This window comes from Octopus sinensis, linkage group LG9 (assembly GCF_006345805.1).
Source record: "Octopus sinensis linkage group LG9, ASM634580v1, whole genome shotgun sequence".
Taxonomy (NCBI): Eukaryota; Metazoa; Mollusca; class Cephalopoda; order Octopoda; family Octopodidae; genus Octopus; species Octopus sinensis.
Genome location: NC_043005.1, coordinates 22805567 through 22820428, shown reverse-complemented (window position 1 = coordinate 22820428; position 14862 = coordinate 22805567). Strand labels below are relative to the sequence as shown.

Genomic DNA, 14862 nt, shown 5'->3' with positions numbered 1-14862 from the left:
TAGTGTAATTCATATAGCTATAAATAGTGTCTACAGAAATGCTTTTAGCGCGGATATATGATGCCCTAGACCTAATGTATCAGCACTGGATAGTGTTACGTGCTGTCCATAACAAAGCACTGAACGTTAGCTTATGCTGTCTGCTTTGTTGTACATAGTTATGATAGGAAGATTATGCTTCGCCTTGAGCCCTCTTGATGGAGTTGTAGGGGCGTCGTTGTGGCATACCGGATATCTTTAGCAATTTTAGTCTTGGTGAAATCAATCTTCTCCGTGTTTAATAACAGATGATTCTTTTGAGAAGAGAGAAAGACAGACAGAAGGAGCGGGGGAAAAAAGCGATATCACTAATAGAATGATATTTTATTTAGGGATTCTGAAAAAAACTAAAGACAAAGTGGGCCTTGATGTGATTTGTTGTTGCTGCTGTTGTTGCTGTTGAGCGAAGCGGTCTTCGTCCCAGAGTGGGAAGTCCGAAACGTGGTCCTTTGCTATTCGTAAGACCCGCAGAAGAGAAAGTAGGTCAAACCCCGATACCGAGAGCATCAACTGATGGATGAATGTGCGTCCAGCCTCAGCGGTTGCGTAGGAAGTCGGGGATAAGAAACAGGAAGAAAGAGTGAGAGAAAGTTGGAGCGAAAGAGTACAACAGGGGTCGCCACCACCCCCTGTCAGAGCATCGTGGAGCTTTAGGTGTCTTCGCTCAATAAACACACACAACGCCCGGTCTGGGAATTGAAACCGCGAGTCCTCCGACCGTGAGTCCGCTGCCCTAACCATTGGGCCATTGCGCCTCCACTGATGTTGCTGCTTAACCCCAGATCAGTCTTGACCGAACTGATCTATGAGGAAAAGTGTTTCTGTAGATCAGGAATTACGTTGTTCGATATAACATTTATTTTTAAAAAATTGGGTGTGATTTGAGGGAAATATGACTAGGATTTTCAGCTTGAAAAAGTTCCTTAGTGACACTAAGACCATCTGACATACATTGACATCACTTTACATATGGGGGAAATGTTATGAGGCAGGGATACAGAAGGCAAACCAAACTGTAACCTCTCTCTCTTGCACTTTCTATTCCAATCCTACAGAGATGGTTAGTTTAGGAGATGGTGTAAGGTATGAACTACTTCCATTTTGTTACTTCAGAGAATAGATTGATGTAAGAGAGAGTGTAAGGTTTGAGTTACTCAAGGAAGGTGGGATATGTAGTGAAAGGAATGGCTAGTAATGTTTCGGTTACATATAAGTTCCAAGGATTGTAATTAGCTAGATAACCTTGGAGGATCGGCGAACTTTATGCCAAAATTGATGGTTGTTAACGATTCGAAAGTCAGTTGCTTGAATACCTATACTAAAAATTGTACTACAGCTAGACTATTGTTACGACCTCGTGGCCATAACCCGAATTTACAAAATCAACAAAGATCAGCTGAACCCCAAACAGCACACCACGCAGTCTTTTGTAAAATATTATTAACAATTGTCAGCATAAAAAAACACCCTACATACAAAACAAATATATATGAACAAAAACAAACCAATGCAACACCAGACGTGCAGTCAAAATATTTACAAAGGTAACATATATATACAGTTCAGAAATTCTGACTCAAAATCCCGGCTTCACCAACTTGATTTCACAAACTTGGATCGGAAACTCTGGATTCACAAATTTTGGTTTCACCATAATTGACCTCACAAATTTGGTTTTCAAAAAATATGGATCCCGAAAATCTGGATTTCCATTTTAGTAAAAATTCGGTTTTCGAACCTTGGATTTCGAACCTCTAAACATAAATCTAATGTCAAAGCAATCAGTTAAACTAAAAGTTCATAACAAACGGCTGCCAGGCTACATCAATAATTATAGTAAAAAAATTAAATAGTCAAACAAAAATTTAGTTTGCTATAAATTCACACAAAACTGTTTCCTAAAAGCATGCTGAGTAGACAAAATTTACAGTTAGTTGTCTAATACAAAAAATTGGCTACATGAAAAAATTAAATTCATACACCTTTTTGCTATTTATACAAATTTTAACATTTATCTTAACAGAAAATATATTTCTTTATTGCCCACAAGGGGCTAAACATAGAGGGGACAAACAAGGACAGACAAAGGGATTAAGTCGATTACATCGACCCCAGTGCGTAACTGGTACTTATTTAATCGACCCCGAAAGGGTGAAAGGCAAAGTCGACCTCATCGGAATTTGAATTCAACGTAACGGCAGACGAAATACTGCTAAGCATTTCGCCCGGCGCGCTAACGTTTCTGCCAGCTTAACAGAAAATAGCTAGCAAAATTACTACACAACCTAAAACAAATGCAGGGTTCGAAATTCGCATAAATATTATAACATCATAACTTAAGAGAATTTTTGTACTCACCCAGATGTGACACGAAATTATTTTAAATCTGACAAAAGTTCTGGCGAATTCCTGGAGCATAAAAAATAAATCCCTAAATGCCTAACACGAAGCACAATGTGAATAAACTAAACAGGCAATCATAGCTTCCAGAATCTAATTGAACAACTTTGTCTCACAGAAAAAAAAAAAAACTGTCACAAAAACGGGGTGGGTAGGGGGAAATTATCTCTGCTTATAAAGGTTGGCCAAGGTCTAGCGAATTTGTTATAATTTCACAGTTTTGGCTAATAACACCTAGCTTCCCCTATTTTGACAATGGACTTCATCCTGACCTTACAGTCAACATGAAAAACTATTTACCTGTTTAACTTAACATTACAAATTATAATTTCCTAACACTATGTATAATATTGATATATTAGTATATTTCAGAATACTGAATAGCTAATTAATGTGTTTATTTTCCTTTCAGTCAGATTCGAAAAGTCTGCTCATTGTGTCAAATATTATACTTGTCAGTGCATTATTGCTCTGCGGTCCATCGCCTTTCTTGGGAATAGAACACAAGTAAGTTGTCCGTACGATTTTTATAAAATTCTGATAATAAAAACAATAATGACTCGCAGAGGTACTGCTTCAAAATCTATCTCTCTGTAGTGTATCTATGTTTATTGGCTTGGCAATGTACATCTTACTCTGTAATATGTGATCAAGAGGAATTCAACCTTCTATATCTGTATACATTGGTCTGTGTTCGTACTCATGCGCGGGCAGGATGCCGAATGCACTTTTGTTGAAGAACAAGAAACCGAACGGATACAAAGCCGAATGTCGGGTAATGATCTAATGAATACGATCGCGAATACAGTGGCCAAAATGGGATTCCTCCTGGGGATCTCTGGAGTAACGTTACTCGACAGGGTGCATAGCCTGGAGATCAGGAAACCTCTCCAGATCGAGTTACTCGTATTCCACTCTGAGAAGTCACAGGCTCGGTTCTACGGACATATGATTAGAATGTTGTAGGAAAGAATTGCATGTCGGATTCTTCAAGCCGAGCCAACCAGCAGGAGACTTGGGGTAAGCCGAGAGCCAGATGGTTGTATAATATCTATACTTTCAGTTGATCACGCTTGGGAATCCAGCCGCTAAGTCTAATGACGATTGCTTCTGATAAGATCTTATGGAGAAGGTGCGTGGGGACTTTAATACCATGATCCTCTCAGAAAATAGGGGGCGGAGAAATGATGGATTAATATTTTTATCATACAATGCGACGTATGTAAACGTTTTATCTACAAAAAGAAAAAATTATTTTAACACTTGAAATAAAGTTTTTACCCCAAAATACCCCAACCAACAGGAGACTTGAGGTAGGCCGAGAGCGAGATGGTTCTATAATATCCATACTTTCTGTTGATCACGCTTGGGAATCCAGCCGCTAAGTCTAATGACGATTGCTTCTGATAGGATCTTATGGAGAAGGTGCCTCTCAGAAAAAAGGGGGCGGAGAAGTGATGGATTAATATTTTTATTATACAATGCGACGTATGTAAGTGTTTTGTTTACAAAAAGAAAAAATGATTTTAACACTTGAAATAGAGTTTTTACCCCAAAATACTCGCATAGAGATAAATTTCTAAAGTTTGGACTTTCAAAAGAAATAAGGTTTTTGTATATTTTTGAACAAAATTTCTTTTCTCTCACGCTACTGACATAATATAGTAAAAGAAAAATAGTCATGAGAATTTTACACCATGTCTCCAAAAACAAAACTGAAAATGTACAAAATAATACATTTCACATACAGAATAAAAACCCTTCAGAATGCTGAATTAATTGAAACGCAAAGTATTAATTGTAAACACGAACTAAAAGAAAACAGATATTTTGACTACACCGATTAGAATTTTTGTCAAAAACAGCAACAACAACAAATACATGCTCTTAGGATATAAACACGAATAAGTAAAACATGTCTTTTGCTTGTGTTCTTTTGAAGAGGAAACTTTTAGTATAGAACATTTTGTTGAAAGATTGAAAGCCTTCTAGTATTTTGTTCACCGAACTGTGGCAAGCCTTCCGTAAATCCATGTCAGTGAGGTAGAAAGCAATGTATCTCTTACCAAAAATATAGTTGATTTTCTTGTCCTATTCAACTATGATTTGGAAGCAGCCTTGGCATATATTTCATGTGAGTTAATATTCCTTTTTAAAACAGAAGGGGTGATAGTACAAAACCAAATACAAAGCGACGCACCTGCCTATAAGCTGGAGAAACAAGAGTAGATTCAGTGTCAGGGTTATCGGTGAAATGTCACATCTGATTTAATAATCTGCTCAAATTGTGTCACATTCGCGGTACAATAAGAGCAGGTAGTCAGTGCAGATATGACATTCTGCGGTATGTGGTCAGGTTCCATCGCTGCGGAAATTCAACTCATTATGATCCAGCAAAACCACAAAACAATTTCAGAGCTGTGAAATGTACAAAGTGCTATGAAAACCTTAAAGCTCCGCATTCAAGGTAGATGACTTTGTGTTACAGGTATGGAAGCAAGACCCATTTGTCTGCACAGCAATCCAAAAGAACTGAAGTAAGAAGAACAACAAAACATGGAGATTGTTGGCCGAATGGATTCTCCGAATTTTCGGAATGAAGGAATAGGAAACCATGATGGTCTTCTGGATAAGCCCTCGGCCACTTAGACTACTGCCCCCAAGTATAAAATTATATACAAAGAAAATAACCTCAATGTAACCTGTCAGCTACTGAAAAAGGCTGAAAAAGTGAAGATTCTACTCCCTAGAACGAAAGCGGGGAGATATGCAGTGATATACATCTGAAAAATCCTGGAAGGACTTTTACCAAACTTTGGCATAGAAAATTGCGCAAACACCACCGCTCATATCTCTCTGAGACATTTAGAAATTCAATATTTCTAATTTCGGTGACCAGTGAATAGATTTCACTGAAAATATATATATTTGCGAAGCCTTGGCAGGCATCTCAACTAGCAGGACTGGCTACCCTGGACTGATGACGAGCAAAGACTCAGAAACATGCATGTCTCTAGGTGCTAGCTCTAGCTGGTGATGGTGCTTGCCTCCCCTTCGCAAATATAAGGACACAGGAAACGTGTCCCTGTAATTCCCTTTACGGGACTGTCACGTTATGTTGACAGTATACAACCACTCTATCGCTCATGTCTCTTTCAGACATTTAGAAATTCAATATTTCTAATATATATATACATACATACATGTGTGTGTGTGTGTGTGTGTGTGTGTGTGTTTGTTAAATAAAATGAGACAACAAAGCCAAGGCTGTGTGGAATTTTGTACAGCTGTATCTGGGATATTAGGGATATCCCTTCATCAGAGAAGATGTGAAAGGGCTAAATAGAGGCAAACAGTAGAGTTCAATATAAGGAGTTATTTTGAAAAAGGATAGAAATAAGAAGTATAAAAAGAAATAAGAGAATAACAGTAAAAATAAAAATATATGTAGGATGCTATAGTTGCAGTTCCATTATCCAAAGAAAGCAGTGTGTAGAAATGGTAGAAATGCTTCTTGTTCGTGGTATGTAAATTCCGATAAGAGTTCATATTTTGTTATTACAAATGGAAAGTGTAGAGACGAAGATTCCATGTGCTGCTCATTCAAAGGGGTCATGTGGTGTGAATGAAATTTTGAGAAAGTAGTGATAGTATTCAGTAGATAGAGAGAAGAGAATATACATGTATGTTAAAATGAGGAGAATGGTCAAAAGGAATAGGTGAGGAAAGAAGAAAGAAAGAAAAGAAGAAAGAAGAAGATAAAATGAAAAAGGAATGTTTGATGGTGGTCAAGATATTATGAGGAGGTTGGAAGGGGAGTCGAAGAGGGATAGGAAGATATAAGAATGTAAGGATTGAATATGTGTGAGGAGTGGGAGGTGGGGTGATATGTTTGAAAGGCACTAAGATGGGTACAGAAAATGGTACTAAATATATAGAGCTGGGCGTAAGTCCGTTAATCCGTTAATCGTTAATTAACGAAATTAACATTTATGTTAACGACTTAATTTTTAAGTTAACTTTAAAAATCATTATCGGACTAATTAACTTCCGTTATATTTAGCGTCTGTTAAGTCCGTTAACGCAAAAATTTCGCAAAAACTGTAAACATTTAAAAGTTCCTGTTTTCAGATTGTCTTAGCACATTTAATATTGTACGCGTCATTCTTTAAACCTCGATATAACGCCACTTATTATAAATAACTTGTAGGACCTCGTTTGACCCTGCCTGGATTTGAAACCAAATACACCCGCTTGTTTTTTTGCAAAGAGAGCGGAAAATTTCTTTTTCCTGTCAAGAGGAAACAGTGATTGATGTCTTTCCACTTGATCTGTGACCTCGCTGAAGTGGATGTCAACAGAGAAAATATTGACTTCCATAAAGTGGAAAAAATAAGTAGAAGGAAAAAAGTTGGTAAATATTTCGGTTTGAACGCAAACAGCTGTTACGTGGTAGCAGGGCATGCTAGAAATAGCAGCCAAATCTTTCCTTTCCTGGAAAAAGGAGCCGTTTACGCATGTCTTCGATGTCATATTTGTTGAAAGCATGCAAAATAATCTGGAAAAAAAAGACCTGCGAAGCAAAACTTCCTTGGTGGGAAACTTCGAGATCCCCCCCCCCCTCCCACATTTCTTTCGGGAAAAAAAGTGGCTTGTGACATGTTTGGAGGTCAGATACGTTGAATGCACCCGGAAAAACTATGGAAAGAAATTATTCTACACCTATGTACGAAATATTTACCGAAAGAATCAAATCTTGTACCGATTATACTTGTATTTTAATTAATTCAAATTAATGTACCTCATCTTGAAAAGTGGCAAAATGTTTGTCGGTTGCCATCTGGGATAATTTTAATAACAAAACAAGTAAGATACATTAAGACTTTCAATGTTATTGCTTTTACACCTGCTAATTAAAATTATCTGCGCATGAAAGTCAAATTTACTCAGCAACATCAGCTAAAATTACATAGCTCTAATCCAGTGGCATATAAAGCATCCACTGGAAAAATTTCAAAACTGTATGTAAAAAAATTCACAAAGTTACAAGCAAATATTGTGGACATTGCTCTTGAACCTTAATAATTCAAAATACCGTGAACAAATAAGCATCACATTTGACTGATTAATATGAACACTAAAGATGTTTTTACCCTCACACACACACACACACACACACATAAAATGCCCTCGCTCGGTTGGGACTACACGTGTGTTACTTTGACATCATTCCATAAAATTTCTTTATGGGGAGAAAAATATTGAAAAATATTAATAGATGTGAGAGTGAAAAGAAACGAGGAGGGAGGTTGTTCAGGCGGATATTGATATTTTCCAGAGTATTTAGAGATTCTGTCCGGATTAAAAGCAGTCGTCAAGGTATCTCTTTCATGCCTTTTCAATATACTTTCTAAATTATTCAGTGCTATAGCTTTCCTCTACATCGACTTCCTGTCCTATCTTTCCCAAATAACAGAAACGAATTCACTTTTACTTCGTTTTGATGTAGTAAGCCTCTAAGGAAATATTCCACATGATTTTGGAATAAAGACGATTAAATACGGGCAGATAAACAGAGATAAGTAGTATATATATATATATATATATATATATATATATATATATATATATATATATATATATATATATGCACGCGCACGTACTACACACACATGTTCTAGTCTGTCTTAAGATCACCCTTTTTGATTCCTTGCAGATATATTTGGTTGGATGTCGTTGCTATTCTGCTATTTGGGTATTTCTATAACCTGTCATCCGTGATAATATATCGGTTGATTTGTAAGTATGTTTGGTAAGTAAAATTATATCTCTCCCCTTACTTCTTTCTTTTTCTTTCCCCTTGTCCTACCATATATATATATATATATACATACACACACATTACATGGAAAAATGCGAGCAAGAGAAATAATATTCTTAAAATTATAAAACTGGAAATGTACAGGATAAGGTATTTCACTTGGAAAAGTTCAATACAAGTTATTACATCTGGTAAAGTATAGAACAAGAAAATTTTTACTTAAAAGATTGCAGCGAAGGATAAAATTTGAATATTAAAAACGTAACATTATAATTAAAAAAAGGTACCATCATTTAGTTAAAATACTGACACACTAGAATATTGAAAAGATGAGAGCCAGAAGTACCAATATCGTTAAAGTTTTACGCAAAGTAGAATAGTATAAATGATAGACAAATTCATTATGTAAAAAATAGGCATCGGGTCAAGACTAAAAATGTGAAGACTTCGTAATAACTTAGGCAATAACTCAAGCAAATTTACTGTTATAGGTAGATTTTACTGTAATATATAACCAATTTTTGAATTATTCTATTTATTGTTAAAATTATGTACTACTACTATTTTTATAGCCTATTTTCAAATTTCTAATTATTAATTAATAAGTGCAAAAAATATTTTAAGTTATTTTTTAAATTTTTAATAGAAGTAGCAAGTAATTAGAAATAGAAGTGGTAGTGACTTGTAATAAATTTTTAAATAAAAGCTAATATTTTCTAAATTTAAATATTTTATTTGAAATTTTATTCTTAGCTGCAATATTTTCCAAGTGTAATAACTTGCCCTGTGCTTTTCCAGTTCTATAATCTTAAGAATATTATTTCTCTTGCTTTCAAGTGTCAATTAATAATTGTGTGTGTGTGTGTGTGTGTGTGCGTGCGTGCATGTGCCTGTGTATCTGAAAGGAAGTGTTTTGAACAGGAGATAAAGAAAAAGAATATTTTTAAGTTGGTGGCTGGAACAGAGACTTACTTTGGTTCAGCCAGCTCACTAAGGGGTTTGAAAGAAAAATGTTTGCAAAGTGAAAAAATGTGCTTTTTCTTAATGTCAATGGAAAATTGAAGGAAAGAAAGAAGAAAAAATGTGTTTATATCTATACAGTTGGTCAGTTCAATAGAAGATGGGCTTTCAATAGAAGTTGATTCTTGTGAAAATGGCAAGACCAGGTGGTTACTCTAAGGGGGGGGGGGGTCTGTTTTGATGAAGAATAATGAAAGTTATTTTTCAAAAAATTGTCTGGACTTATTATTATTATCATCATCATTGTCCAATGTTTGATTCCCATGCCGGTATGGGTTGGAAAATCTGGATGCAAAAATGTCTTTATCTATGTATATGCATACACACACACACACACACACACATGCATATATCTTAGGGTTCCAGATGGGTTTATAAGGAAGTTGATGTGATTTTCATATTTTCAGCCATTCAGTATGGGGGGGAATTTTGCTATGAAGTGTTGTTCCATATTTTTTCTGAAGAAGGTGTCATTCCTTGGGCATTTATAGAAAGGAAAGATCTTGAGTCTTCTTTCTCCAGATGTTTCTAAGTGTTTACTTAGTGGAATTTTTTGCAGCTCTCCCTGTCGGATATGTTGTCAGTGAATTCTGACTCGTTGGCATAAAGAATTGCCAGTTTCACCTATATAGTTCTCCTTGCATGTGGAACAGGTTATGCAATATATTAAGTTTTGTGTCTTGCAATTCATGTTTGCATTTATTTTGAATGTGTGTCCACTCTTAAATTTTATTTGGCTGTTTTCCTCTATATATTTGTAGATAGGGTTACTGCAGATCCCACATCTACTATCTCCACATTCTTTCACAAAGAGTTCGGTTTCATTCTCTGATGAGAATTTTGCTCTTGTCTGATTTTTCAGGTTTTTCTCTTGGAGTTTACTGTTTCTTAAGCAGTATTTGTTTAATCGGTTTCCCATTTTGGGGCTTTGTAGGACTATTGGTAAGTTTGATTGTATAATTTGAAACATGTTGGTAACTCCAGGCTTGTGTGTTTATGAATGGGATGATATTTTCTTTGTTTTTCTTTTTTGGAGTTCTGAGTTGTGTGATGTCCAGTTTCATTGCTCTTGAGATTCCGTTTTCTATTAATTTGAGTGGGTATTTCTGTTCTAGTAAGAAGTTTATAAGTTCATTTAGTCTTATTTGGCGTGTTTGTGAGTCGACCACTATGCGTCTTGCCATACTACATGGAATGTTTCTTTTTATGTGGGATGGGTGGCAGAAGTAGAAATTTAAATGTTGGTGTGTGTCGGTTTTTTGTAGTAGATATCTGTTGTGACGATGGTGTTGTGTATCTTGATGTTGATGTTTAGGAAGGGAAGTTCGTTATAGCTGGTTTCTGTCGTAAAGTTGATAGATGGGGGAAGCGTGCTGAGGATGTGGAATGTTCGTAGATCTTCTTCTGACCTGTTTCAAAAGATGAAACAGTCATCGTGGTAGCGTTTCCACTTTTACTTGATGTCTTCTCTGAAGTCGTGTTCGAAGATTTTTCCCTATTTCCTCGTATTGTTTGTTCTTAAAGAAATCCATAACCAAGTTGCCATATGAAGGTGCGAATTTCGTGCCCATATCCGTGCCCTTTATCTGTCGGGATGTCTTGTTAATGTGAATGTGTTTTCTTCAAGTATTAATTGGATGACTTTGGTGATAAAGTCTGTTTTGAAGCGTTTTTCTATGAATTCCCCGTAGTTTTCTACCCAGTGTTCCGGAAAACATACGTGCAAGCTTCGATGTGACGAACTTATACACGAACATGCCACACACCCTGAGTCTGGAGGCGATAAAACAATGGGTACACTGGTTACAATGCGGTAGAGAATTTTATTTAATAATAGTGACAAAAAGGGTATACAGTGACAATTCTGTAGAAACCATGCTTAACTCAACAAAAAGAAGACCAGAAATGGATTTCCCACGTCATTTTGCATATAAAAATGGCCACAGATCTCTTGTAGGATATTGAGTGTTGCACAGTGTAAGAGAAAAATGTGCCCCCAGATAGAATACTGATTTATAGCTAGTATTGTCCCATGCGAGGAACCGATCACAGAATTACAAATCAATAAATATCTTATTAATTCCGCTGAAGGGTATAGCCCAAAGATCTATGACATGAACTATAGACAGAAACATTGCTGCGGGATAACTAGGGAGATGGTCTGCGGCGAAGTTGACTTCCGGTTAAGTGGGTTTTCTACTAAGCGGGACTTGACTGGCGGCTGTCACTCTTCTCATGTATTTAACTCAATAAATCTTTCACTAGCACATTCTGGGTCTCCGCTACTTTGTTTGTGTATACCTTAACTAAAGCTATAACTGGTGACCCCCTCGGAAGAACAACAGCTTTCGCTTCGCACATCGAAGTAAACAGAAAATCAGAGAAACATAGCAAGTGATCACGCAACAGCACTAAAGCTACCACAGTTCTGGCTGAAGAGAGCTGAGCTATGGTTTGCGCAGGCTGAAGCGCAATTTAACGTACCTAAAATAACTCCAAACCTAACGAAATATTCGTATGTAGTAGCGGCACTAGGTGCAGACACGGCCACGAGGGTGCTGGACATTTAAACCCAACCCCCGATAACGCACAAATACACTACGTTAAAAGACAGGTTTGTGGATACATTCCGGCGGAGCGACCGAGGTGCGGCAGCCAAGATACTGGAGGAAGAATTGAGCGATTCCATACCTTTGGAGTTGGTATGATGTTGGCATTAGTTTCCACCTGATGAATCACTTTTCTTTTTGTTTTGGGAAATATTCCACGGTAAGTTACCACCCTAGGTTCAGACCCTCATAATTCAGACCGAGATCAAGGACTTGCGGCAGTTTATGAAAGTAGCCAACACACATTTTTTTATCCAGTGGTGTTATAGTCAACGCCATTGGGTCTGCCCTGAGACATGGTAGAGTTAAACAAGACGACCTATGCTTCCACCACACAAAGTTCGGCAAAAAGTCTACGAAATGTATGCAACCATGTAGCTTCAGGACTCCTTGGCCATCGGCCCCGGGAAAAGCCAGGGCCGGCCGCCATTGAATACCCTGGCGGTCGGCAGACATGATCAACTGCTCCTCTATGTCTGCGATCGGAGCTTCAGACGAAGATTCTTAATCGACACAGGAGCAGGAGTTAGCGTGATCCCAACGTCGGCAAGGGACCTCCGTTACTGAAAGCAGGGTCAACCTTTAACGGCCGCCAACGGATCCACAATCGAGGCGTACGGTTGCAGCATCCTTTCTCTCAACATCGACTCACAAAATACACATAGGCATTCACCATCGCCGATGTCTATCAGCCTCTTATCAGAGCAAACTTTCTTCGAGCATACGTGCTACAGGTTGATTTGCAGGGGAGATAACTCATCGACAACAACACATGCGCTTCCGTGTCTCTGGCAACATCTGCACATGCTGCCTCCCGCATAGCAACCGTCTCTCAGACGGAGAATGAATTCTCGAATCTCCTTTCGAGTCGCCTCACCCAGAAATTCTCCAAACATACAGCCCTCCACGGAGTAACACACCACATCCCCATCACTGGCCCTCCAGTGTACAGATGTGCACGTCGTCTACCACCAGACAAACTTGCTGTTGCAAAGACTGAGTTTGGTAATATAGAGGCATTGGGCATAGTTCGCCGATCAAGTAGTCCTTGGTTGTCACCCCTGCATGTGACACCAAAACCCAGTGGGGGTTTTCAACCTTGTGGAGATTACCGCTATATCAATGCAGATACGACACCTGACCGCTACCCCATTTTGCCCTTACAGGGCTTCTCAGCCCAACTAGCCAGGTGCTCGGTTTCTCGAAGGTCGATCTCATCTGTGGTTACCACCAAATACTAATACTAAGACGAAAACCGCAGTGAGTGCTCGTTTCTGGCTGTATGATTTCTTACGTAAACCCTTTGGCCTGGAAACGCGGCCAACGAATTAGTGGAGAGATTTCACCGCCGCCTGAAGGAAACCCTGACAACCAGACTTAACGGGTCCATTTGGCTTGATCAGCTTCCATGCGTGATGCTGGGAAGCCACGCCACCCCAAAGGAAAATCTCACCACTTCTTCCGCGGAAATGCTGTATGGTGCCCCTCTTACAGTGTTACGAGAGTTCCTTCCGAATTAGACCCGGATGTCAAAAGATACCTCACGCAACTGAGAGAGTGTGGGCCAGTTGTGCCCTATTCTCATGTCAACACATGGTGCACCTAGATCATCCATATGAAACGATCTCTGCACGGATAACTTCGTGTTCGTTCGACGTGACACACGACGAAAACCCCTCCAGTCACCCTGCGATGGCCCATAGGAAGTCATATGTCCGGGAGACAGACCATTCCAACTCTCAATTGGCGGACGACAAGGCGCAGTTTCCATTGAAATGTTGAAGCTGGCCCATCTCGATATTGACAGCTCCGTCCAAGTAGCTCGACCATCAAACAGAAGCCGCCCCAAGCAAATCGCACCAACCCTTGGCAAGGAACAAACACCAAAGAGCCGTGTAACCACACACATGGGCAGGGCAGTTAAAACGCCTTCTCGGTTCCAATGACAGACAACAGTTCTGGAGAGCGGGGAGCTATATGTAGGCCCAAGAATTTAACACATGGAATGTAGACAGGAACTTCGCTGCGGGCTAGCTAGGGAGATGGTCTGCGGCTAATTTGACATCCGGTTAAGCGGACTTTCTGCTAAGCAGGAGTTGACTGGCGGCTATCGCTCTCATGTATTTAACTGAATAAATCTGGGTCTCCGTTAATATTTTTGCGTATGGCTATACACAAACTAAACTGCTGTACTTTCACAGCCAACACTGGAGAATGTTGTACTAAACAGTGATAGCTATTTACCCAACTGAATTAGAGATGAGTGTATTGACAAGAGTCAACACCTCTAGTAATCAAATACTAACCTATGACCTCTTGGCAGATAATCCAATATCCTTCTGCCGAGATAATCTACATCTCTCACTTGGCATATAAACCAAAACCTATTGGAGACTGGCATCCTGATCAGGAGGAGTTATGTTCAGTAAGATGATCTGCAGAATACTATGTTTTATTCTGGAAACAAAAGAACGGATCAAAGGAAGACGAAAAATGAAGTTAATTAGAATAGGCTGTCGAAAATCCTAGAAATACAGTTCGTCTATTTTTTATGTTTTTTAGTCGGGAGGGAAGGTTTTTCCCATGACTCATTACAGGGCCTCCGAGAGACTTGTAAGAGGGAGGAAGTTATTCTCTGAGTGGAAATCTGTTCCTACTGCTTGCAGCTGAGTGAACTATGCTAAAGCCGCTAAAGGAAACTCAAGGTACCACGTTGTGGTGTTAACCTGGGTCAGCCATCTGTGTAAGCCATGATATTTGAACTTAGGACATAACTAGCCGGAACAAATGAAACTACAGATTTATAAGGTTAAGGTGGTCAGATAATTTTGTAGGGATACAGCAAGGAGATGAAAACTAGCGATTGCGGGCTCTAATTTTAGTCACTTTAAGACAACATTGTATTTAAAAGGTATTTATCAGACATTGCATTACAGTTCAGTTTACATCTTTGACAAATTGTATTTGTGTTTG

The 14862-nt window shown here is 38.5% G+C and overlaps 1 protein-coding gene across 1 annotated transcript in view; it reads left to right on the top strand.

Annotated features, from left to right (window-relative positions):
• Nucleotides 1–14862, top strand: part of LOC118764795 (MFS-type transporter SLC18B1-like) — a 114976-nt gene that overhangs the window by 92896 nt on the left and 7218 nt on the right. Inside the window, exons 11-12 of the mRNA XM_036505821.1 lie at nt 2852–2946; nt 8156–8251. Coding sequence (XP_036361714.1) covers nt 2852–2946; nt 8156–8251 — 191 coding nt within the window. The remainder of the gene's footprint in view (nt 1–2851; nt 2947–8155; nt 8252–14862) is intronic.